At 43.7% G+C, this 24,751-nt stretch overlaps 2 protein-coding genes across 17 annotated transcripts in view; one reads left to right on the forward strand and one right to left on the reverse strand.

Moving 5' to 3' along the window:
- The window catches only part of gpatch8 (G patch domain containing 8), a 29,213-nt gene extending 14,993 nt beyond the window's left edge, over positions 1-14,220 (forward strand). For 9 of the 16 annotated variants that reach the window (XM_061699871.1, XM_061699872.1, XM_061699876.1 and 6 more), the window contains 5 exons: positions 5,874-5,941; positions 6,051-6,137; positions 6,222-6,365; positions 6,450-6,580; positions 7,554-12,377. In XM_061699871.1, the coding sequence (XP_061555855.1) occupies positions 5,874-5,941; positions 6,051-6,137; positions 6,222-6,365; positions 6,450-6,580; positions 7,554-11,319 (4,196 nt within the window). In that variant the 3' untranslated portion in view covers positions 11,320-12,377. Of the gene's footprint in view, positions 1-1,062; positions 5,942-6,050; positions 6,138-6,221; positions 6,366-6,449; positions 6,581-7,553; positions 12,379-14,201 lie in introns of those variants that run through there. The other 7 variants (XM_061699880.1, XM_061699884.1, XM_061699870.1 and 4 more) reach the window with 6 other exon arrangements.
- Positions 13,504-20,397, reverse strand: gosr2 (golgi SNAP receptor complex member 2). The gene is made up of 6 exons (XM_061699891.1): positions 20,227-20,397; positions 20,018-20,082; positions 17,667-17,775; positions 17,452-17,584; positions 14,859-14,999; positions 13,504-13,965 (listed from the first exon to the last, which is right to left on the reverse strand). Exons 1-6 carry the CDS (start codon positions 20,253-20,255, stop codon positions 13,804-13,806), a joined length of 639 nt encoding a protein of 212 aa, XP_061555875.1. The 5' UTR covers positions 20,256-20,397; the 3' UTR covers positions 13,504-13,803.
- Positions 20,398-24,751: the final 4,354 nt, after the last annotated feature.

Genomic DNA, 24,751 nt, shown 5'->3' on the forward strand with positions numbered 1-24,751 from the left:
GGAGCTTGAGTTTCCGTATAATATCTGGCATTTCATGCTATCTTGTTGTCCACAATGCTGCCATCTATGTCGTCATTTTCATCTTTTTCACCATTATTGCTCAAGTGTGCTTAGCAGTAAAACACTTGCAAAAATATGCATGTTTAATAGAAAATTGATTAGTTGTGTACATATGTATGTAATGACAACTTGGACTTCTGAAATGTTGTTAACAGATCTTTACGTTAGTCATATGGATGGCACAGAGAATGTAGTTCTGTCGCATTTTGTGTCTCTGGCACCAGCATTTGAAAGTTAATATAAGGTTGCCACAGGAGCTTGGATGTAATGTGGTCATTCAGCTCAATAGGGAACAAGATTTAACCAAGAAAGTTCAAATTATCTTGTCTATGATGGTCTTTTTCTTGTTTTCTTATATTTTAGTATTAGTGTCTGGAGCCTGGTATAAACGTCTTGACTTTGCTCTTGACAGTGTCTTATGTCTGACTAAAAAGAACGCTATACATTGCAGCGCGACGTGGACACTTCATTGTATCAAGCCAGTAGGTGACAACACCCCTGGTTGTCCTTCAGGAACATATGCAATAGATCAACATCATTCAACATGTCATCGCCCACGCGAACAAGCATGCACGAAAGCAATCATTGACGGGCTTTGCATATTTCTAATTCGTCTGTGTGTCTCAGTGTGGCCTTGAACGGTGGTGCGACATTATCTCGAACACCATAAGGATGTTTGCTTTGTGCGGAGGAGAGAGAACAAGTTGCCAAGCTGGCCCCGGGCGCCACTAATGTACGCTTACGTAAGCTTTCCTGCTTTGTGTGCAGATGTCTCTGCAGCAAAGTGTTGTCCAGTCTGACAAATAAAGGGGTTGTCATCCCGCTGGTTGCATTGATTTGCAACACAGCAGCTGCGTCTTGTTGAAGAGCAATCATTTTAATCCTCCTCTCTTCTCAAAGGCGTTTGAATTTGAAAGTAAAAGCATTGTCCCCTTTTTAAGTTTTCGACTGTATTGACTGTGTTCTTATTCTTCTTTTGTCCCTTTTTTTGCCCCTTTTTAGGTAAGGTTTGTTGGATCCCTTCTGTATGTCCGTATGCGTGCGCGTGTTTGTGTGTGGGTGTGTGTGGGGTGTGTTTTCTTTTTCCTACTCGGCAGTTCACCTCAGTGTAACCCCCTCCTTTTTTTACAGTATATTTTAGGCTAATGGCCTCTTTCAGCTTCCTTCTCTCTGCTTCATAATCACTAAACCTTTATCTCAATCCGCTCCTGATGTGAAGTACTTTGATTTGAGCAAAAATGACAGTTCATTTGAATCAGTGTAGATGTAAGAAGCCGTGATTCCATCACCCCCCCTAGAATCATCATTTATCACTAGCTCGTTCTCCTCCCTCTCTTTGAGTTCCCGCGGCTGCTGTCGGGTATCTGATTGGCTGCGACCACGGCTCAGACTTTGAATGGCTTGCAGAGAAGACCCAACTTCCCCCCTCTCTGCTTGTTTGCCTGTTTCGACCTGAAAACAACCTGTGACACTTGGATGTGTGTGCTTGTTACACGTGGGACTGAAGAGGCGTGTGTGTGTCTGTGTGTATATGTAACTGACCGAGCCATAGTGTCAACTTACAGGGAAAACCTCACCACCCTCCTCCTATACCCTCAATATCTCTGTTGCCTTGGTTGCACACTCCCATCCAACCTCCCCTCTTTCTTTGACCCTCCCAGCACGGCATGTTTGTCCCAGAAGTGCACCGTTGCCTGGCACCGACTGTCACACTTCCTCTGGCCTTTAAGCAGTGTTGGTGTCGGCAAACTAGGGTGATTTTGCACAAAATGGCGGAGTAAAGTCAAGCACAGCAGCACAGTGTGACTTTTAGTAGTGAAGGTACTGCATGTACTACACGTGTCGAGCACTGCTCAAAGTCTGCCAGGTAAATTCTTCAGGTACATTTGTGTGTCTTAACTGTTTTGAGGTGAGTGCCCCCCCCCCTCCCAAAAAAAAGATAGCTTTGGATTAAGGATTTGCCAACTTGCCTGAGGCCAAAAAAAACTCAAAGGGAGAATGTGGTGGTTGTTCACACTTGATAACTGGCCACATTTTAAAACTCCAAAAGTAGATTTTTTTTTTTTTTTTAATTCATTACATATAGCACCCTTGGCTTGTGTGCTTCTTTTTCTTTTTATCTAAGATGATAAGATTATCAGCTGTTTAAAGTCAATCCCTCACCCAGTAAAGCTCCTTCAAAATTGTTTAGTGCTTGGGACGATATATGGAATGGGGAACCTTTTTCCTATCAGGGGCCATTTCACTTTTTACCAACTTCTCCGAGGGCCATACTAAATTGGAAATGTTTGTGGCTTAAACAGTTTTCATAAAAGTTCCTCTGAGGGTTTTATTTGTTTCTGTAATAGCATGACAGGCTAGATAAAATGCCTTTGCCGGCAGTCTATAGCTCACAGGCTGTAGGTTCCCCAGCCCTGCACTATATGGGCACGAGTTTTGGGACACATGGCCTTGACAAGTGAAAATATGGAGATGAATCTATAACACCTTTGACTCAGAATCATATTTATTTATTATTATTTTATAAGTATGTCCAAAAAACACACAAGGAATTTGTCTCTGGTAGTTGGAGACTCGTCACTACCTAAAAGGGCTTGCCATCGCCATTCTTGTTAGCTGCTTCCACACAAAGCTCATCCAAGCATGCCTTTGAGGACTTTTTTTTTTTTTTAATTATTTATTTAGTTTTTTTTTTTTTTTTTTTTTTTTTTTGCACCATTGAAAGTAAAAGGCCTCTTCCCACCGAGATGGAAGCGTACACTTACTTCCCTTTGATGTCTTGCTAAGATGATTAAGATGAAAGAAGAGCTGTAGTCCAACCTTGCCTTCAGGCAGTTTGTCCCAATACTTATGTCCACAATATACCAACAAAGGGGGTACATTATTGGTATAAAAGCGTTTGGGGCATATTCTGGTTGAGGTAGTGAGATAAATACCAAAGAGCCAGGGCACTGGGACCTGTGGTTTGGAGATGGTGGTGAGAGGGAACCTGTAAGCACCTAGCTGTGTGTAAAGGGATGTGGGAGACGGGGTGGGTTGGGGGGGTTGACGGGGGGGGTTGTTATACACACTAAGTCCCTCAGGTAATGATCCTCCCCCCAACAGGCCTCACAACTCCACACACACGTACACACCCAACCCCACCCTCCCTTCTCTATGTCTCAATCTTCCTGCTTAACCAATTGGTGTTTCTTTTTTACAGCGATTTGATCCTGCCCATGTTGTGCTGATGGTAAACTTAGTGGTAAATGTTATTTTATCCCCCAATTGAATTGTTTATTTTTTGTTTTGTTTTTCCCCAATTTCTTTGTTTCTCCTGTCATCACAGCACCAATGCTACTACATAGGCTTTCAATTCTCTCCGTATTAGTCCTCATTCTGCTGCTTGTATATATTATCATGCATTATGTATTGCCGTACTCTTAGAACATTTTCATTTTGTTTTTTGTTTTCTTTTTTAAAACCTTGTGATTCACACCTTGTGATTTAGATGCACATCGTTGTTGTCTGGTCCCTTTCTTTTTCCACTGGGATGGGTAATGTGGACGTATTGTCACTGTTTGAAAGATTGGTGATAAGGTTTGGGATGCAATTGTTCATTAATCTTTTAATTCTGGGCGGGGCTTGTGACTCCATTCAAACGAACCACTGCAGTGGACTGACGTGCACGCCATCTGCTGACCAGTATACACATTTATCTCTAGAGCAACATACCGGACAATCAACCATCTAGCCTTTTCCCCCTGAATTAAGGCATCATCAGTGAGGCAGACAGTTGTACTGTGCCTTTTCCACTACACAGTAACCACTTGGCTCTTTGACACTGAGATCCCACAAAATTGCCAAATAAGAACCGCCACAGTAGATCCACAGTTTATCCGCCTTTGCCTTTTATACAGAATCTATTAAGTAGGGTATTGCTGCGACGGACTGTTCTTTCACACAACGCCGCCCTGTCCTGCAACAATTCGATGCAAGATGTATAACAAGATGGACAGCAACAATTGCTTTGTACACAACAAGACAGGAGAAATGAGTGCTAGGTTCACACTCCTGTCCTGGCATTGCAAAATACCCTCACACTCAGCCGTTTTCCCACCCCTGTTACAGTTCCTGTAGAGCCTCAAAAGCCCGAAAATGTCCTATTCGACTTTGTCCTCCCTGTTCTGTGTTGATGCCGTTTATACAAAACAGACGATACGACCAGGTACTATTCCTGGTTCCAAGCATGCTGATACCGTATGGGTGACATAAACCACTGCTGGTGACTCTTTGGTCAAGTACATTAGTCATTGCATCATTGTAACCCTTGTAAATACACTCCTCAAAATGACAAGAATAAACACACATGATGATGTTAACTGAATCTGTGTGTCAGCTTGAGATGCAGCAGTATTTGACTACACAGTCTCCACCTTTCCCAATTCTCTTTCTCCTCCATTGTTAGTCTCTTGTGTCCAACTGATGTGTCCAAAGCGACTTGATTTGACCCAAAACAAGTGAAGAGAGATAAGCCTGGCAGGTACTGTGCAGTGGAAAAGTTTCAAAAAGGTCTAGGGAGCTGACAAACACTGCAGTGGGACTGAGAGTCCAGGCAAGCTGTTATGTTACAATGCCTAGGCATTTGTGATTTCTGAATTGAATGTCATTGGGCTGTAATAACTCAATTTCTAAAAAGGAAGTAAAGGAAACCATTTGTTTGTTCTTATCCTCCTGTGGGAAGATAAGAACACTCTGTAGAGACTAATGCATTTATCTTCATGAAGAGATGTAAAAGCATCAGTCGTTAAATAGTGAAGTATTTACACGTCCATACTTGTAGATATGTCATACGCCCAATGGTATACATGTGAGCGTGATTCACTGCAACCAAAAGTATGTGGGGGAGGGGGGAAGAAAACCTGAAACCAAACTGAAATGATAATCAGTAAGATTGGTTGTTGTATCTGGCTGGTAAGAGGCGCAACACACACTGGTCCAAATTCATATATAATATATATATTTTTTTATTCTGAGAATCCCTTTCTATCTCTCTCTGCACCCCCTGCCCTCCTTACTACCCCTCCCCATTTCCATGCGTTAGCAGGTAAGTATCCCCATCCCTTGCACTGTCACCATGGCGATACCTTGGCCTGTGACGTCACTACTGCTGTAGTTCATTGCTTGTCTTGTTTTTTTTTTTACTACAGTATGTTTTTATCTATCTGCTTTGTTTGGCTGATTATGAGTGGATTAAGCCGTTTACGTCTCAATCTTCCAAGTAGTTTTGATTTCTATTTTTTATTTTCTTTTGGTTGCTTTTGTTTATTTTTCTCTACAGTTACTTTCCTTCTGATCCAGCTCTTTTCACAGCTCACAGATAAACTTTACAAAGAGGTTTGCGGATACGTTTCAAACTCTGAACAGGGAAATCAGACGACAGTCAGGAAGGGATGGTGATGCAGTAGGCTGCAGAATACAGGGCAAGGCTTTGTTGTCCTCATGGATGATGGCGCTTGTATGTTCCAGCCTGTTGGAACTCCCTTTAAATTCACACTTTAAACTGATTGCATATAAGGTGCCACACATTTAGAATGTGTCACACAAAGCACAGCAATCATTCCTCTAAACATGCTGTGTCATCAGTAAGCTGTGAGAATGGCTGGTGATTGGTTCACTGTAGCTTTCTGGTCTCTGCACTTTTTTTAAAAGGCTAATTTCTCTAACCCCAGCACCCAATGCTCTTAAAAACAGGCTGTCTCCGAGCTGGCCTTCCACTCAGCGAGTTTAATAAACAACTCACCTTGTTGTCTCTCTTTTTCTTGTTCCCTCAGGACGCACGGACCCTGTGCCCATTATTCTTAAATATGATGTCATGGGGATGGGAAGAATGGAGATGGAGGTAAAGGCGCTTCGTGTAGTTGAATCCATTTTTATGCAGTTTTTTGTTGTTGTTGGATTGTAAGGAATGTCTTTTTTTTTCTTCTTTTTTTTTCTTTTTTTTTTTTTAGATGGACTATGCCGAGGATGCCACAGAGAAAAGAAGAGTGCTTGAAGTGGAGAAGGAAGAGACAGAAGAACTACGTCAAAAATACAAGGTGAGGCCTGGTCCGGTTATGACTACCTCTCTACTCATGAGCTCCTGTTGAACTTTTTCTTCCTGTACTTTTCATGGTGAACAGGATCAGATCGAAAAAGAGAAAGCAATCGCAAAAGCCCTGGAAGACCTGAGGGCTAATTTCTACTGTGAGCTATGTGACAAGCAGTACACCAAACACCAGGAATTTGACAACCACATAAATTCTTATGACCATGCTCACAAGCAGGTACAATTTCGGATACTTCTCTGAATGCATAACTGTTTTTTCAGAGTGACCAGATACTGACGCCAATTGTGTGCTCCCTCACAGAGGCTAAAGGAGCTCAAGCAGCGGGAGTTTGCTCGGAATGTGTCGTCGCGTTCCCGCAAAGGTGGGAAGAAACAGGAAAAGATGCTGCGTCGTCTACACGTGCTGGCGGAACAGAGGAAACAGCAGGACCGGTAGAATTTAAAAAAAAAATAAAAATAAAAATATTTATTTTTCTGCCCTGTACTGATAGATATAGTTGATAAAGGCAAAAAATAATGCTAGTTGTCATAGAGTTAAAGATCTTTTCACATACTGTACTCAAAAATAAGATATGAGCGATGAAACGATTTGAACATTTGATATCATAGTGACCAAAATTATCATGTTTATTGGTGTTATCACTTGCACCAAAAGCATTAAAAGTATTATTTCAAAATAAAAATAAGAAAATTAGCAAGCGTATGAACTTTTAGGATGTTAGAAATTGTAAACGGCAGCAACCAAAATGAATTTTCATGCATGCAAGATCCCAAAATGTATCTCAACAAACCATGTGACATCAACCTTCTCTTATTGGTCACAAGAATGTAATAATAACTTTATAAAGCACTTTTCAATAGACCCTAGGACAGGTAGCAGTGTCTAAAGAGGTAAACAGTAATAACATTTGCTGTACGGACTAACGATATGTGAATAAAGCAGCACCAATAAACATAAAATGGAGCAAAATTTGAATTTTTTTTGACAACTGTAATAATTAACTGGATAATCTAGCAGGCTAAAACTAGCCAAGTGCATTTTTAAAGCATGACTCCCAACACATTATCTTTGTTCGTGCGGTGAAAAGGTGCTAGCGTGCTAAACCGAAGACGTCCAATCGGTTTACATTCTATCTCAAGTCACTATGAATTTTGAGAAAGGTGATAGCCTATTGATAACATCTTCCGCTATCGGATTAGCTGCTGATGCTATTGCCAGTAACAACGCTGCATCACAGAATACCAAGTGGAAGAAGCGATGGCGGTGTTCACTCTTAGACGGTATTAATGATAATTACAATACAAATAGGAATGGTCTCCTATTAAACACTAAACAAAGTAGAAAATAACTGGGGATTTCAGATGAGTTTACAAACCCATTCCATCTTGTCATTATATGCTTCAGCACTCCAGGAAGTGGGCCCATGTTCAAAACCACCACCGTGGCTATAGATGGCGAGAAGGCCGAAGACGGAGACATCTTTGCCCCTAAAAGCGCTGCCGTGACAGAGACTGCCTTGGAGGTTTGTGTTGCAGACAAAAGTGAACAAGCCTCCCCTAAACCCGCACCAACGTTTAGCTTCTCCCTGGGGAAGAAGAAGAACTGTTCCTCGCCTGCCCCCAGCGCATCCTCCAAAGTCAGCGTGTCCTTCTCCTTTGCCAAGAAGGCGCCGGTGATGTTGGAGACAGTAGCCGCAGTGTTTACTGATCCCGGCGAGGAGGTCATCGAAGGAGAGGATGGTGAGGAGGGAGAAAAGGCGGCAGCGCAGGATGAAATGTCCGCCTGCAACACTGATAGCCCCAAAGGAGGCTTACGGGAAAGTGATGTAGAGTCCAGCAGTGCGACCGGGACAGAGGAGGCACAGCAGTCAAACGACGGAAGCTCGCTGGCTTCCACGCTCAACAAGCTGAAAATTATGATGAAGAAGGAGGAGGACTACTCAGGACAGGAGCCTCAGTACTACCACTACATGCCCCCAGCGCACTGTCGCGTGAAGCCCCACTTCCAGTTTCTGCTCTTCATGAAGGCGTCTGATCAGAGTCAGAGTAAAGAAGAGGAAGAGGAGGTTGAGGACAGTTCTCACGAGACGGAGTCCAACGTTGTAGAGTGCAACAATGAAGAAGACGATGCCACCACTGCTTCAACCCCTGAAGCTCATAAAACTCCTCCGGACTCCAAAGTGAAGGAAGACGACAACACTTCATGCGTGGTAGAGACAACTCCCAATCTTACTGCTTCCCCCAAGCAGAAAGAAGAAAGCCAACCACCACCAGAGGCTTTGGAGTCCAACTTGGGTCCCAAGATCCCCGTGGGTCCTTTCTTCCCTGTGTTGAGTAAAGATGAGAGCACCACACTGCAGTGGCCCTCTGAGCTCCTTGAGTTTACGAAAGCGGAACCCTCCCTGTCTTACAGCTGCAATCCTCTATACTTTGACTTCAAGCTGTCTCGTAACAAAGGTGTGCACCCTGGAAAGGCTGCAAAGTCTCCAAAGCCTTGCGAGCAGCCTGACAAGGAAAAGCAGAAAGAGATATCAGCCTCAAAACCAGAACCAGCTGCTAAAACAGTGCTCAACAGCGACGAGGCCGTCACGAAGGTCGAGCGTGGACAATCCGAAGGCGACGATCAAAAAGTGGCAACAAGGGACGGTAGCGCCAAGAAGAAGAAGAAGAAAAAGAAGAAGAAAAAGAAGCACAAGAAGTCGACAAAGCATTCGAAGCGCAAAGCGAAAGGCAAAGATGCAGAGGGCGAGACTGAGCCAAGTCAAGACACTCCCAAGAAGAAGAAAAAGCACAAAAGAAAGAAGAACAAGAACAAAGCAGCAGATCAACAAGGGGCTGCAGGTGATGAAAAGGAGAATGCCAAAGTAAAGTCTGAAGATAAACCAGATCCTTCCTCAGTGCAGGCTTTAGCTGGAGGAGTTGTAGAAACTGGGAAGAGGAAGCGGGCTATTAAGCGTCCACCTAGCAAGTCAGGAGTGGAGGAAGGCAGCACGGGAAAAAGCTTAGATAAGGCCATTGCCTCCGAGGAGCATGGCAGCAACAAGCGACTAAAAACAGACTCCAGTCTGTCCCAGAGTGCCTCTTGTTCCACCTCTGCTCAAAAGATCCCTGGTCCAGGAAGACCTCCCAGCAGCGAGAGCGAAGAGGAAGGCGGTTCCAGCAACCAGCATTCGCGCCATCACAGGTCAAGTCCTCGGGAAGCACGGCGTCACCATAGCGAGGAGTCAAGGCGCTCCTGCAGCCACTCATCGAGACATGGAAGCAGCCGTCGGCGGCATCACCGCGGCAAAACCTCCCAGAGTCGCTCTTACTCCAGCAGCTCTGAGCGCTCCTCGGCAGGGAGCAGCGCCTACAGCCACCGGAGCCACAGCTACTCTGACAGCTACAGTGACTACAGCACGGAGGGGCATCAGCGTAGGCACTCCAAACGCTCGTCAGACTCCGACTATGAGAGGCGGGGCAGCCGAGGGCACCGGCAGTCCAGGCGGCGCCAATACTCCTCGTCCTCCTCTGACGAGTCCCGCTCACGGTCGCGCAGCTACAGCCGCAGGAAGCGACATCGGCGGCACCACCGCAGCACCTCCAGGAGCTCCAGTAGCTGGAGCCGCAGCACCAGCGCAAGGTCCTGGAGGCGCAGCTATAGCCGGAGCCGCAGCTCGGGTAGCCGTTCGTCCAGCTCCGCCAAGGGCTCCCCGCACCGCCGGAGCACCCGTAGCCGAGGAGCCAGCGAGACCCTCCGCAGGGACTTTAACCGTTCCAGCATCTATCGCTCGCAATCCCCGCGGTCCACCTCACGCAGCCTTAATCGCACCTCCACCGGCCCGCAGGCTCAGCGGCTAGGTGGCTCCCGGGATGCAGGCGAGTACAAAAACTCCCTCACGGCACGCCAGCTCCTGGAAAAGATTCAGTCGAAAAAGAATTCAGAAGATCCTGTCACAGGAATGAAATCTGGTTTAAAGATCAAGGACCCACCGCAGGGATACTTTGGTCCGAAACTACCCCCATCGACCAAAAACATGCTGCCGCTTTTTGGTAAACTTCAAGCAGGGAAGAAAGCTCCCGTGACCCCCGTGACCAGAACGGATGAGGGTGACAAATCTGGAGCAGGGAAGACCACAGAGGCTGATGGAGAAGTTATCCTAGTGGAGCCCATAAGGGAGTTCCCTCCCCCGCCTCCGCCTACAGTTCCGCCAGTGCAGAAAGTCGAGGAAACTCCACTCAACGTTACGGTAGAGGAGGAGACGCAACACCTGACCGCAGATGCTCAGGTGCTACAAGAACCCAGGCTGCTCTATGAGCAGGACTCCTCCATGATGATACCACAGTACCAAGGGGAACTGGGGCAGGAGCCCTCGCAGAACCCCATGATGGAGACCCTCATGCCTGACATCCAACAGCAGCAGCCCCCGATGCATGGCTACCCCATGTACCCGCCGGCCGGCCTGGAGGAGGATGGCCTGGAGGCGGAGGACGATGGCCTGGCTCCCCTGGAGAGTCAGCCCATCACATTCACGCCGGAGGAGATGGAGAAGTACAGCAAGCTGCAGCAGGCGGCGCAGCAGCACATCCAGCAGCAGCTGCTGGCCAAGCAGGTCAAGAGCTTCCCGTCGGCCGCCGTAGCCGCCGTGGCCGCCGCTGCCAACCTGGCGCCGGCGCCGCCCCCGCCTGCCCTGCAGCAGATCCACATCCAGCAGCCTGCCGTGTCAGTGGCGTCAGGCACATCCATCGCCACCGTGCAGCATGCCATCCTGCAGCACCACGCTGCCACCGCAGCCGCCATGGGCATCCACCCGGCGCATCACCCACACCACCCTGCCCATGCTCAGCTGGCCCAGGTCCATCACATACCCCAACACCACCTCACCCCCATATCCTTATCCCCCCTGGGCCACACCCTTGGACACTCGCTGGGACACGCTGGGCTGATCCCCGCCCACCACACAGCCTTCCTCTCCGGGCAGCCCATACACATCATCCCTGCTTCAGCGCTCCACCACACACCCTTGGCACTCCACCACGTGCCCCACGCTGCCCTCTACCCCACGCTCTTCACACCCAGGCCGTCACAGGCGGCGGCGGCGGCGGCGGCGGCGGCTCTCCAGCTCCACCCGCTCCTCCACCCCATCTTCTCAGGGCAGGACCTCCAGCATCCGCCTAACCACGGCTCTTGAGCAGGTGAGAAGTCCAACTGGACACTTGTTCCTCTCTTTTGGAACTTTTTTTTTTTCCAGATAATTAAAAAAAAAAAAAAAAAAAAAAAAAAAAGACTTTCTCCAGACACTGGTTTGTTTTTTCCGTGGGGTACGTAAACAGGATCAATTACTCTGGTTTTTTTCTTCTTTTTACCACTGGACATTTTTTGTGCTAATTTTACTCATGTTCTTCTACAGCCAGTGACAAACAAAATGGCTGAAGCCATAACAAAAATTATGAAATGAAGATAATAATACAGGGGTGGGGAACCATATACAGCCCATTTGACATTCAAGGAGTATGTTACAGGAAAAAGGTACCCCACCCATGCTCTAATATGACTACTTTTACTTCCCTGCAGTAACGTGTACATATATCAGTGTGCAATGTGAAGAAGAATTGGTGGCCCGGATCATCACGGCATATAGTTGCATAACGATAATTCACTCCCCCCGCCTCCTCTCTAATTTGTGACATTTCTTGCACTGAAATCTTGTTCAAGATTGTAGTATACTGCAGTAATTTGTTTTTTCTGTTTTTAAATTATTTTCCAAGATGCTCTTTTCCAAGAAGGGTGTTTTTTTTTTTGGTTGCTTTTTTTTGTACATAAAGCTGCTGTAGATTAACCTTGAAATTATAGCAGTCATTATTGGTCAACGAAGTTGCTCACCTCCTTCGACGGTGAAATGTGTAAACTGTACCTACTCTGTATTTTTCTTTAGAAACTTACTGTTTCAGCCAATAAACCCTTGAGTTCATGCCCTGTTTTAGTTTTTTTTTCATACATAATTTAACAGTTAGCAATAAGATAGCAGCTACTATCCAAGGAGACTGTAGGTGGCGCCATTGTTTCTTGCAGTTCGAACTAAAACTACATCATGGTATTGTTTGAAGTTTCTGTAAGGCAGGTCGACAACTAAGTTTGGCCCTGGACCAATTTTTTTCCCTGAATCACAGGCTGACATAGCATTTTCTACAGGCAAACCCTGCTTTTCCTACGAAAAAAACCAAACACCTTTTCCTCATTTTTACTATTATATCGTGTACAAAAATGTAATTTAATGAACTTAATTAAAAAATAAATGAATTTGCTACAGGCTGTTATTAGTTTTACTTCTGTGGCTCCTCACGGTGTCGTGAAGCACATAGTAACCAGGCGATAATGAGGCCGCTGTCTGTAATCACTTTTATGATGACAGTCAAATAATTGCCATTTTAAATAACACTTCTCTGTGCCTAATTAATGTATTAAATTTGTGACCAAAACCTCCCGTATATTTTTTTTAGTTGAGGCAAAAATCAGATGTTTAAACCGGCCATTTTCAGATTTTTCAATGGCAGCGTCAGCTCCAGCCATCTCATTCCTGACCACACAGAGAACAAACTAATCATCAGAGTTACATCAAACTTTACAGAAAACAAGAAAAATAGTTCATCTCGTTGATATACCCATCTTTCGTATCTAAATCTTATGTGTGATTTTGGACGCTGAAATCGAGGAACATTTTCATCTTTGGAGGAAGTACAAAGAAAAGTGGAAGGAAAACTATGCATTCATCCTACCTGCGTTTATAAATGCCAAGTCAACTTGTCTCTTCTGCAACGAGGTTGCAGCCAGGACGTGGGCTGCGCGAAATGGAGGTCCATCGCAGCTGCTGGAGGTCTGCCCAGCTTTATGCCTGGGAGGACAGAAGCGGTGCGAGGGGTACCTCTCGTCTGATCGATTCCAAAGCGACGCACAGACAGGCGAGGTGCATTCAAAGTGACGATGTGTTCTGCAATTCACAGTTGTCACCACTTTTATTGGGCGATAAACGTTACACCCCTTATGTAAACAGTTACAGCTGGCACACTGCTGTTTTGTAGACATTCCACATTGCACGGTCCATTTCGGTCATGTGGGTGAATCAGCCAATCAGTGCATTTCTTGACGTCGTCGCGTCACATGGGTTATGGGGCCTTCCAGGTGCTTAAATACTGTACAAGGAAGTGAAGTGAGTTGCTGTAGCAGCCTAGCTCATTATCGTGCCTTGACAAACGTCGGATGGCGGGCCAGATATAATTGGCGAGGGCCGGAAGTTTCTGACCTCTGCTGTAAGGCAACATTTTATGTTATAAAAATAGGACAAGGAAATGTTACAAGTAGTTTTATTTAAGAATTAAACACTCACATAGTGAGACTAGCGTCAACTGTAACTCATGACAATGTACCGTACAATTACAATTTTCTTTTACCTCTCCTTAATGAAACTACATCACATTTTAATCCTCTAACCAATCATGTAGCTTGTTATTGAAAAAAAAAAAAAAAAAGAAGACATTTCAGATCAGCTTGTATTTCAAAGGAGCGGGTCGAGCATGATGAAGGTGCAACAACTGACAACCGCAATGGCACGAGAAAAATACATCTGATGTGTAAAAAAAACAAAACAACAAAAAACCGTCTGTGGCTCCATCTGGGTTCAGCCCAGATATCGTACCACCAGGAACATGAAGATACACGTGAGCAGCATCCCTCCGATCATGATCCACTTGTCCTGGGTGGCTCGCCTTTCGATGAGTCGCATCACCGTGTTGGACAGGCCCAGCATGTTTGCCACGTCCAGCATCTTTTTGTGGGTCCCCTGGCAGCAAACACAGCGGACACGACGACACATTAAAAAAAATATAATAAACCACAAAATGAATGTTCAACTTAACCTAATTCATGCAAGTTTAAAGTGATTGGACACGTATACGTTGCAGTGAGTCCCTACTTCCTGTTCTATGGTTGTTGTTTTTTCACCCAGTGGCATCAATTCAAGTGTATGAAGAAGTTAATGAAAATTGAAACATTTGTACTAATCCTTGTCTTTTGAAGATGCAGTGGGAGATTACAACACATCTGACAGGTGAGTCTTGATTCCACTGTACTATGGCGTTCATCGATGCCTCGAGACTTATGCGCTGTCATCCGGGTGATATATATATCTATATAAGATATCCATCAGTAAATTGTGATACATGATTAATGCGATCTTTTTTTGTGATTAATCATATGCATTAACATTAATTTTTTAAAATTAATTCTCAGCCTGCTTTTATTCCAAATCGTAGCTCCCCATTCAGAGTAAATGCGGCATGCTAATGCTTGACAAACATTAGATCACTTCCGGGAGCCCTTGCAGTGGATAAAGTAACTACATCCAGAATGTCTCAAAATCGGGAACATTCAGGAGTGCTCAATAAAACCCAATTTGTAGTCAACTTGCTGTATGCATCACAAAACAACAATAATGTAAATATGAATTTTAACCAACCTAAAACCCTTGCACTCTTGACTTTTAAGGTGGGGAAATGTGACAACGGACATCCTACATACAGACCATCCTGATTAAGAAGGCTTGACACCTGTATTGCTATGATGTCATCCATACTATACGATACCATCTACACAGGATCAGGATTTAGCCTTCCATACTGCGCCACCCACAGTCTGATCCGGTTTTCATTTTCCCCAAAGGGCCTATGCGCTTACCTTGAGCGACGATCTTTGATCTCTGAGCCCGTTGAGGATGCTACTACTGCTGCCCAGCAGGTCGTCCATGCCTCGATGCGCGTTGTGAAGGTTGGAGTTGAGCTGCAGCGTCTCGTCAATTGGGATGGACGTGTCGGCGTCCTGTAAAAATTATGATTGGCATTATAGTGTTCCCACGCTCTTTAGTGGTTCATCTTTCAAACCCCCGCTATAATACAGATTATGAAGCAATCTGTTTTCATGGGTTTTACAGGCTATACTGTAGGTAAGTCCAAATTTAGAATTGCGCGGCTTCAATGTAGCAGCACCTTGTGCCACAACAAGCCAGACAGCATTGAGGTTGACTCTTTAGAAATGCAGTGTAATTAGGAACAAAAAGGGAGAGAAGGGCCCCAACAAAGCTTGAGTAATAGTAGTCATTCCCACAGAACAGAATATAAGCCTGTGAGTATTGTTGTATGCTCTGATTGTGTGTGTTGCTGCTCTAAGTAGCATTTGTTTGAATATTTAGAATTACCATAACATCTATGTTAAATTCAGTGAGCATTAAGCTAGTGGATGTTCATTAAGCAAAAATGTAATGGTTTGGTTGAACATTTCGGTGTTATAACTATACAGTGAACAGGATAGGGATAGTTCCCTGCAACAAATAGTGAGTGACGACCACACAAAAGTTTTATAATTGTCTGTGGATGCCACATGATGGCAGCACAGCACTTATTCTATTAGACAAAGCTATGGCGTCATTTAAACAGGTGCTTGGCACCAACATTGCGCCACAGCAATACAGTGGTGCCTTGAGATATGAGTGACTCAACTTGCAAGTTTATCGACATACAAGCTGTCATTCAGCCTAGCTTTGACTTGTGAGCGCAAACTTGAGATATAAACGCTGAATGGTGGCAGTGAACTTAGTTCAACTCACTTCATAATGAGTAGCAGTTTGTGGGAAAAAAAGAGGTTTCAAGTTGTTAAAGTTGATTGTCCAAAAAAGATTTACAAGTGCATTTAAAATGTTGCCTTAAGAACGGCATGCAAGCTTAATGCTAACATTAAATGGAAAATGTAATTGACATGCTAACGGCTAACATCAATCGTCACTTTTTTTAGAACCCTTTAAGTGACAGATATTTGAACACAAATGGTGGAGTAACATGTAGACATGATATAACAAAACTGCATATATTTATCCTATTTGAAAAATGACTAGCATCTTCCTGAGTCACAGTAGATGTAGAAAAGGTACTGCTCATTTGTCTGCATGTCTGTATTATACTGCTCCCCTGTGCCCAAAGCAGGCACACCAGAATGAAATTGGTAGCATTAAATCGTGATGCACCAACTGTTAAATTATTACTTTATGATTTTATAAAGTACAATATTACAGAGTGCTCTTTTTACTTATTAAAAAAAACCTAAAGATTTTGGGGTTTTTTTTTTTGGGGGGGGGGGGGGGGGGGGGGAGGCTGAAACAAATGACTGGTATTTCCCTTCATTTCAATAGGGAAAGATGATGCTTTTTTGAGTTTGTGTGTTTTAATTTAAATGTGTTTTTCGAGCGTTGTGGGAGGAGTAAAACGATACAAAAAAGATTTGTCTGTACATTGCAGAGTTTCACCTATAGCAGGTGGGTCTGGAACATATGCCCGCAATAAACGGGTTCTCTACTGCGACGAGATATTAGGGTCACCTTGTGAGAGGGGGAAAAAAAAAAGCAAGCGATGTGATTTAAAGTCGTCAAAGACATTTAAAGTCATCATGATGAGATATAAAGTCATCATCAGACAAAGTCGTTATGATGAGATACATAGTCGTCACAATGACGGTTGCCAATTGTTGACTTTAAATCCCATCACGATGCCTTGACATTTCACTGTGATGACTATATATCATCATGATGAATTTTATATCATCACGATGACTAACTAGCGTCCTGTGTTGTCATGACGACTTTAAATCACGTCCATCCATCCATCCATTTTCTTTCCCGCTTATCCTCACTAGGGTCACAGGCTGCTGGAGCCTATCCCAGCTATCTTCAGGCGAGAGGCGGGGTACACCCAGAACCGGTCGCCAGTCAATCGCAGGACACATAGAAACAACCAACCATACGCACTCACATTCACACCTATGGGCAATTTAGAGTTGTCAATTAACCTACCATGTAAGTTTTTGGGATGTGGGAGGAAACCAGAGTACCCGGAGAAAACCCACCCAGGCACGGGGAGAACATGCAAACGCCACACAGGCAGTGCCGGGATTTGAACCTCGGTCCCCAGAACTGTGAGGCCGATGTCCTAACCAGTCGTCCACCGTGTTGTTTAAATCCCGTCTCTTTTTTTTTCTTCTTTTTCTTCTCTCACTAGGTGAGCCTAATATCCCGTCCTAGTACAGAGAACCCGTTTATTGTGGGGGATATGTTCCAGACCCACCGACAGTAGGTGAAAATCTGCGATGGAGACAAATTGTATATTTTTTATAATTATATAGTTGTACCCCTCCCACACACTTTAAACACATTGAAATCAATACTGCCTTGTACTGTACCACTTTGTAGTTTTTTTTCTACAAGCGTCAAAATGGAGGAACTGACATTAGTGGTGAAGGTCCGCCTCATGAGCTCCTCCCGCTCTCGCTCCTGGGCCTCGTGGGTGTAGCGTCGGTGCTGGAAGTTCTGCAGGGCGGTGCGCAGATGCTGGACGTCGTACTTGAGCTGGTCCACGCGCCTTTTGGAAGGGGAGGAAAATATTTTTACAAGATAATCAATCTTTCCGATTTCAGCTGTGACGGGTGAATCGGACGACTCACAGTTTGGCATTCTGGCGGCGGTTGGGCGGCTCCTTGCTGGCCAGTATCTCCAGACGCTCCAAGTGGTTGAAGATCTGCTCAATTCGAGCCTGAAGTTCATTCTCTAACACTAAACAGAGAGAAGACAACCATTATATTCAGTTATGTGACAATCACAGTGAGAGGTGTTGCTAACATTCTGCCCTACCCTGTTAGCAACAAGCTCACTCAAATTGTCATACATTTGTTCACATTTTGATTTTGATGCGGAAAAAAACCTTCCAGGGTTAAATAGTAGCCCTCAAAAGTCTATAGTCAAGGTTTTAAGTAACATCTCAACATGCTTAACTGTCGTACAAGTGAAAATTAAGATATGCACGGTCAATCTCTGAATTCACTTTACAAGTACGAATGGTAATAAATGCCTGGACTTTTCTACCATATTCTAACTTATTGAGCTGTACCTGTGCAGGGTCTTTAACCACTCAAAAATCAACTTCCCACACCACGCAGTTTTTCTGTTCCTGTCTTGGTATTGTCACTTTAGCCATATTGTACTGAGCGGCCACCATGACCATGTTTTCCACTTATTTTTCTGCTTCCTGTTCTATGGTTATTACAATTTTTGCCTCTTCACATGATATTGTGTATGACCTCAAAGGCGTATTCTACTACAAAATGGCAGTATAAGTTCAAAAAGTCACAATTATTTTAATAATCGATTACTATCACATTTTTTTTTAAATTAACAGTTGAATCGGTTAAAAAACAACTAATTTCCATCCCTTTATTTAAAGGAGGACATTATTTCAAATTAACGTTTCAGAAAATGCACAAACTGATTATGATTCAGTCACTGGTTTGGGCCGTAACATCAGAAAACAGGCAAAAATGTTGATCATTGTTTTTCGAAGTAAAAGCAGATATTTTTCAATGTCTTATTTTGATTAAACAAAAATATAAACAGCCTGCTTTCATGGAATTCTTATAAAAATCAGAATATTTACTGTTGAGAAGCTGAACTTCTGAGGATTTTGACAATTTTAAGTTAAACAAGGTCTCTACAGGCGGCACGGTGGCCGACTGGTTAGAGCGTCAGCCTCACAGTTCTGAGGACCAGGGTTCAATCCCCGGCCCCGACTGTGTGGAGTTTGCATGTTCTTCCTGTGCCTGCGTGGGTTTTCTCCAGGCACTCCGGTTTCCTCCCACATCCCAAAAACATGCATTAATTGGAGACTCTAAATTGCCCGTAGGCATGACTGTGAGTGCGAATGGTTGTTTGTTCCTATGTGCCCTGCGATTGGCTGGCAACCAGTTCAGGGTGTACCCCGCCTCCTGCCCGATGACAGCTGGGATAGGCTCCAGCACGCCCGCGACCCTAGTGAGGAGAAGCGGCTCAGAAAATGAATGGATGGATGGAAGGTCTCTACAATTAATTGAATATTATTCAATTAATTGAATATCAAAAAGTCGATTAATTTGATAATCGATCACTTGTCGATTAACTTAATTGTTAACTTAATTAATTCCTCTACGTGTTAGTGTAAACTTAAATGAGTATTTATGTATTTGTTAAGGTGGAATATTTTATATAGTTCTCACTGGTAATCTTGGTGTACCCAATGTCGTGGCACTTTTTTTTTTTTTTTTTTTGGGAGGGGGGATGTTGTAGACTTCCTACCATTATATTTAAAGCAACCCACCCCTGCTTCCTGTTCCATACTGAGCACCAAGCCTACAAAACAATCAAGCACAGGCAGCCATAACAAGAAGTGCGTGCGGAATGGACATTAATTAGCCTTCCAAAGAAGTACAGGAAGGGATATGAAACAAACACACAATTGGTGGTTGTCGTTTACACTGAACACATCAAACTGAGAGCTGTTCCGAATATTCTGCATGGATGGGGCAAAATATGAGGAAACACCACACAATTATGATCAAACCAGCAATTCAAAGGGACAAAAACAACTACAGCATCGAATATCATCCTGTAAGGGGGCGTGTTGTCATGGTTAAGCACGGGTTTTCCTGCCACAAATGTCACCTCTTCTCACGCACTGAACAAAGCAATTGTCGCAGCAACTCTTTGTCGAGGTGCTGGTTGATCATCTGGCCCACATTGGAGGGGAAAACTCATACTTTGTAGCTTAGGCACGAAATATAGCTATTGTTGACACCAGTCCTGTAACCTTTCAAACATACCTCGTATGTTGTGACTAAAAAAGACTGTATGAATTGACTTGCTTGAAATTTAGTGGAGACTCCACTTGACTTGCTTGCCATGGTAGCTTGGGACTTGACTTGACACTTACATATGACTTGCACATAGAATGTGTGACTTACTCTTGCACGTGCAAATAAGTACTCACAGTGAACTGATTGGCGATCTGTTATCTCCAGGTTGCCCATGAGCGACTGCACCTGCTGGATTTGCCTAAACAAAAGTGGTATTTAAGCAACCAACCCACAAATAATTCAACTACTTTAAGAATTAAAATGTACAGCTGGCAGCTTTCCTTAACGGTGGCAGTGGGCTAGTTAAGTTTGCTAAATAGAAGAGTATTTCCACGTAACTCACTTATTTGTCTGGTGGTAAAGCGTCTCCATCTTTGTCAACCTCTTGCTGAACTACTCGCTTACTTTTTTGTTTAATATGTATTTATTTGTATGGGTTAATCGCCCCTCGGCGTGCAACTACGGGGAGCTAAGTTAGCTAGCTCGAGGTAGTGGTGAAGGCACACGTCATCAGCGTTTGTGTACGGAAGTAAGGAAAGCGGAAACGCGGTGACGTCACACCCACAACGGAAATTGGGGGGCGATGAGCGCGCGCTCACATCTGTCGCCATATTGGGAAGGTAACTTTACATGGCTTAAATACTTGAGCGACGTTTTGAACTTTGAAATTATATTTTGTGTTTTATTTGGTCATGAAGCATAAAGAGGGCGGTATGGTAGGTAGGTTAAGTGATTTAGTTGATGATACACACCAGTTTAAGAAGAAGTCAGAAGACTTTTGACGTGTCCTTAGGCTATAGTTCCGCAGCCATGCTCTATTTTCACTGATATCCCTGTTTGACCTAATGATTCCAAAAGATGAGGTAAGATTACAGCCACAGCCGTGTCATGAAGCGTCGTGTGAAAGTATTCAATGATGAGATTTCCCAGCCAACATTTGACAACAGTTCCTCAGGTCGAAAACTGATTCTCAAGCGAAAACCACATCTTCCTGTTGACTAATTTTAAGGCAAGAGGGCTAATTAGTCCAGTGAAATCTATGAACGAGTTGTTACAAGCTCCTCTTCTTCTTTCCCGCCCGAGTAATATTTGTTTACCTCATCTGGCACAGCCATCAACAACTAGAGCCAGACAGATGGTGCTTGACTTGATGGCTGCGTGTACCTCCAGGCTACGAAACTGTCAGAAAGTCTGCAGATGCGTTCATGCTACTTCTTGCTCACATTGCTCCCCCACCCCCCTTGGTTGTCATAACACCATAGCCCCTGTGGCGTTGGGAAGCGCCAAATGAAGGCCCCTGTCAACTCGTAGAGGTCCACAAGAGAGCGTTTACCGCCCCCCTCGTCTCAAGGTCGCAGGGTTCTTTACTTTCGGTCTGTCTTTCTTTATCTCTCAGGCCCCTGAGGAAAGGATGAGATGAGCTTACTGCTTTGCCTCCACACCTGCGCACCACCGGCGCAAGCCACTAGTGTCCAGACTGCAGGTGTGTTCAAGGCATCTCATCGCACCCCTCCCTGACCTTACCTCCACCAAGGAAGCACACCATTCTGTATACTATCTATTGAGATCCTTAGTTAGAAAGATACTATTTTGTGTCGTTCAGAAGGCATTAGGGTTGGATTGGAGTGGATGCAAAAACATAGAAATTGGGACTGCTTGCTGAAGAGTCCAGCAACCAGTTCAATTCCAAAGCAAGGCAGCGGTATTTTTGAACAAGGCACTGAACACCATGTTCCGCCCACGTTAGATGCTACAAAGCTTGGCAATATAGCATTGCGCATCCGTTGAGGATACCTGCTTCCTATTGGGGCCCATTTGTGCAAATTCCCTAGTCCCTAGAATTTGGGAAGCCATTTTGGCTGAATACCAGGGTTCTTATTAGGGAATTCACCCAAATTGGCTTCTTCCAACCAATATGACCGACATCCTGTTAAATTTTGGGCTTGGTCATGGAGACTTTTTCATGCATCCTGTTATGATAGACTTGTCCACAGACTTTCATGTTGATTTAAAAGCGTTTCCAGTGGACACATTACAAAATGTCAAAGAATAAGCAAAAGACACTTGTGGAGTTTTTGTTGTAGATATGAGGAAAAAAAGTTAAAGTTACAAGCATCTATCAAAATGGTATAATATGAGGTCTTCGTTCATATACAATATAGAAAGACAATAATTCTGTAACAAAATTTGGTAACTGAGCAGGAATGGATGCTAAAGCCTTCGCTATAATGCACCAGAAACGCATGATTTGTCCCAGGCAATCAGCAAAGAGCGATCGTGAGGTTGAAGTAAATCCAATAAAATAAATTTATAATATATTGATGGATGCTTATGTTAATTATATCTAATGAGTGCAAATCCAGAAAAAGGTACTAAAGTTTAAAAAAGAAATGTCTTAATGTGCTACAATAATTTTCTGGTGTTAAAATACATTTCAATGACACTGGCCATGTTAAGGTTTATGCAAAGGAAGTTTCCCAGTCATTATAATAGATCATAACTCAACAATTACTGGTCACAGAGACTGACTGAAGTAAAGAAGGTAATTATGAGAGGAGGAGAAGAAGGAAGAAAAAGGCCTTCGGCGCCACAATTTTTGGGATACCACTCATTTTTTTAAGGCATAGTGATCTTCTTCTCATTTCCCCCCCTAGGGAGAACATCCACTCCACTTTGAAGCCGCTGTGACGAGACGCTGAATGAGAGCAAAAATGGGGCCTGTCAGAACCTTGCCTGGCCTGGCCCGCGCTGCCTGGAGTTCTGCTGGGATAAAAACGGGCCTGCTTGCAAGTGAGTCATTTTCTGATTGAGCTGATCGGCTTTCCCTCCTTCCGACAGAGGCTGAGACCATCACATCGAGCTGTCACTCACACATTCACACACGCACAGCCCTGTGGCTACACCACCTGTGACACTTGAGAGATGCTTGCTTGACAGCTCAGGGCTTCCCCTACTTGCACACACACACAAACACACGCACGGTCACAGTATTAGGTACACATGTACTATACAGTGGAACCTCTGTTTTCGTGATTGATCCGTTATAAAAAGGCTGACTAAAACAGAAATAAACAAAAACTGAAGCATTGTTTCTCATGGGAAATAATGTAAATCCAGTTAATTTGTTTCAGAGACTCAAAAATATTAACAAAAAATACATTTTAAAGAGAATTATAGTTTAACATACAAAAATCGTGAAATTAATATGATTGAGCATTTATTTTGTTTTTGAATGTCTTTTTACCCTCTGTTTATACATTTATATAATTATTTGATACCATTATACAGTAAAAGTGCACCTTATGAGTGGCGTAGGTTCCTTAATGAGCTACATGAGCGGGTTAGAATATTAGGAATAGCTCTTAAGTACGATGTAGTGCACTTCTACACTGCAAATGACAAAAACCTTTTTCCATGAATTCCTTTCAATTAAATCAAGCATTCTACTCTTTTGATACGGCTCTTTGATTATGCGGCTATACCTAATGAAGTGGCCAGATGAGTGTACGCAGAGCCCAACGGACAACATAATTGTGTCGCCAACATTCCAGACACAAGGTCTTCCTCTTCCTTTTATCAGTGTGTTTTTCCCCTCTTGGACAATGTTGATGCCGGCATGTGTTGGTATTGGTTGTAATGGAGGTGTGTGAATGTGTGTATGTGCACAGCTTGGGAAGAGTAGGATGGCGCAGGGAGTGAGTTATGGAAGCGCACGAAGGCGTTATCATGTCCGACGATACCGGCCGTCTTGTTGTTGTTGCTGCAGGTGTGCAAGTGCACCATGGGAACAGCTTCTCCCAGGAGTTCCCTGCAGTGTATTCATACAGCACGTGTAAGTAAGTGTGTGCGTGGTCAAGCGACATGATAAACACCCTACATCCTTGCCATGGGAAATATAGAAGAATTAGACCATTTCATAATGTTTGTAAGCTACATCCAGGTAGCAGAAAAGTGATTGTTTTCCTCTGACATGAACTGAAAACAATACCAAATCTTGTTGTTTTTGGGGTTGCGCTGCCAGATATACACTAAAAGGTCTAGTTTTTCTTTTTTCTTAAAAAAAAATCTAAATGAATCCTGTGGGACCTGTTGGTGAGAAGGATAAATTGAGTATGTCCTAAATCTGCGAGCACGCTCAAACCAAAATACTCTTATTTGAAGTCATATTTTCCCATTGAAATGAATGGAAATGCCATTAATCCATGCTAATTCTTGTTTCTGTTTGTTGCGTAGTTTCCCCTCTTTAATGTTTAAGATAATCGAACAAATCATCAGACAAAGATAACCCAAGTAAACATAAAATGCATTTTCAAACATAGTGATGGTAGTATGGTCGTCTAGGGCTGCTTTGTCAATTCAGGACCTGGACAACTTGCTCTGATTGATGGAACAATGAATTTTTCTCATTACCTGAAAATCCTGAAGGACACTAATCGACCATTAGTTTGTGACCGCAAGCTAAAGTGCACTTGGATTCTGCACCAGGACAACGATCCAAAACACATCGTCAACTCAACTTTTGAATGGTTGGAAACAACATAATGAAGGTTTTGGTGTGGCCTAGTCAAAGTCTAGAGTTGAATCCAATTGAAATGCAGTGGCATGACCTTAAAAACGGCGTTCATGCTTGAAAACCCTCCAGTTTTCCTGTATTAAAACAATTCTGTAAGGAAGATTTGGCTAAAATATCTCTCTCTATATATATATATGTGAAAGACTCATTGCCAGTTATAGAAAACGCTTGATTTCAGTTGTTGCTGGTGAGAATGGCCCAAGCAGTTATTAGGTTTAGGGGGCGCTTACGTTTTCACACAGGGCCAGGTAACTTTGAATAGGTTTTTCTTTTTCCTTAATAAATTAAATCACCA

This window comes from Phycodurus eques, chromosome 16 (assembly GCF_024500275.1).
Source record: "Phycodurus eques isolate BA_2022a chromosome 16, UOR_Pequ_1.1, whole genome shotgun sequence".
Lineage (NCBI taxonomy): Eukaryota > Metazoa > Chordata > Actinopteri > Syngnathiformes > Syngnathidae > Phycodurus > Phycodurus eques.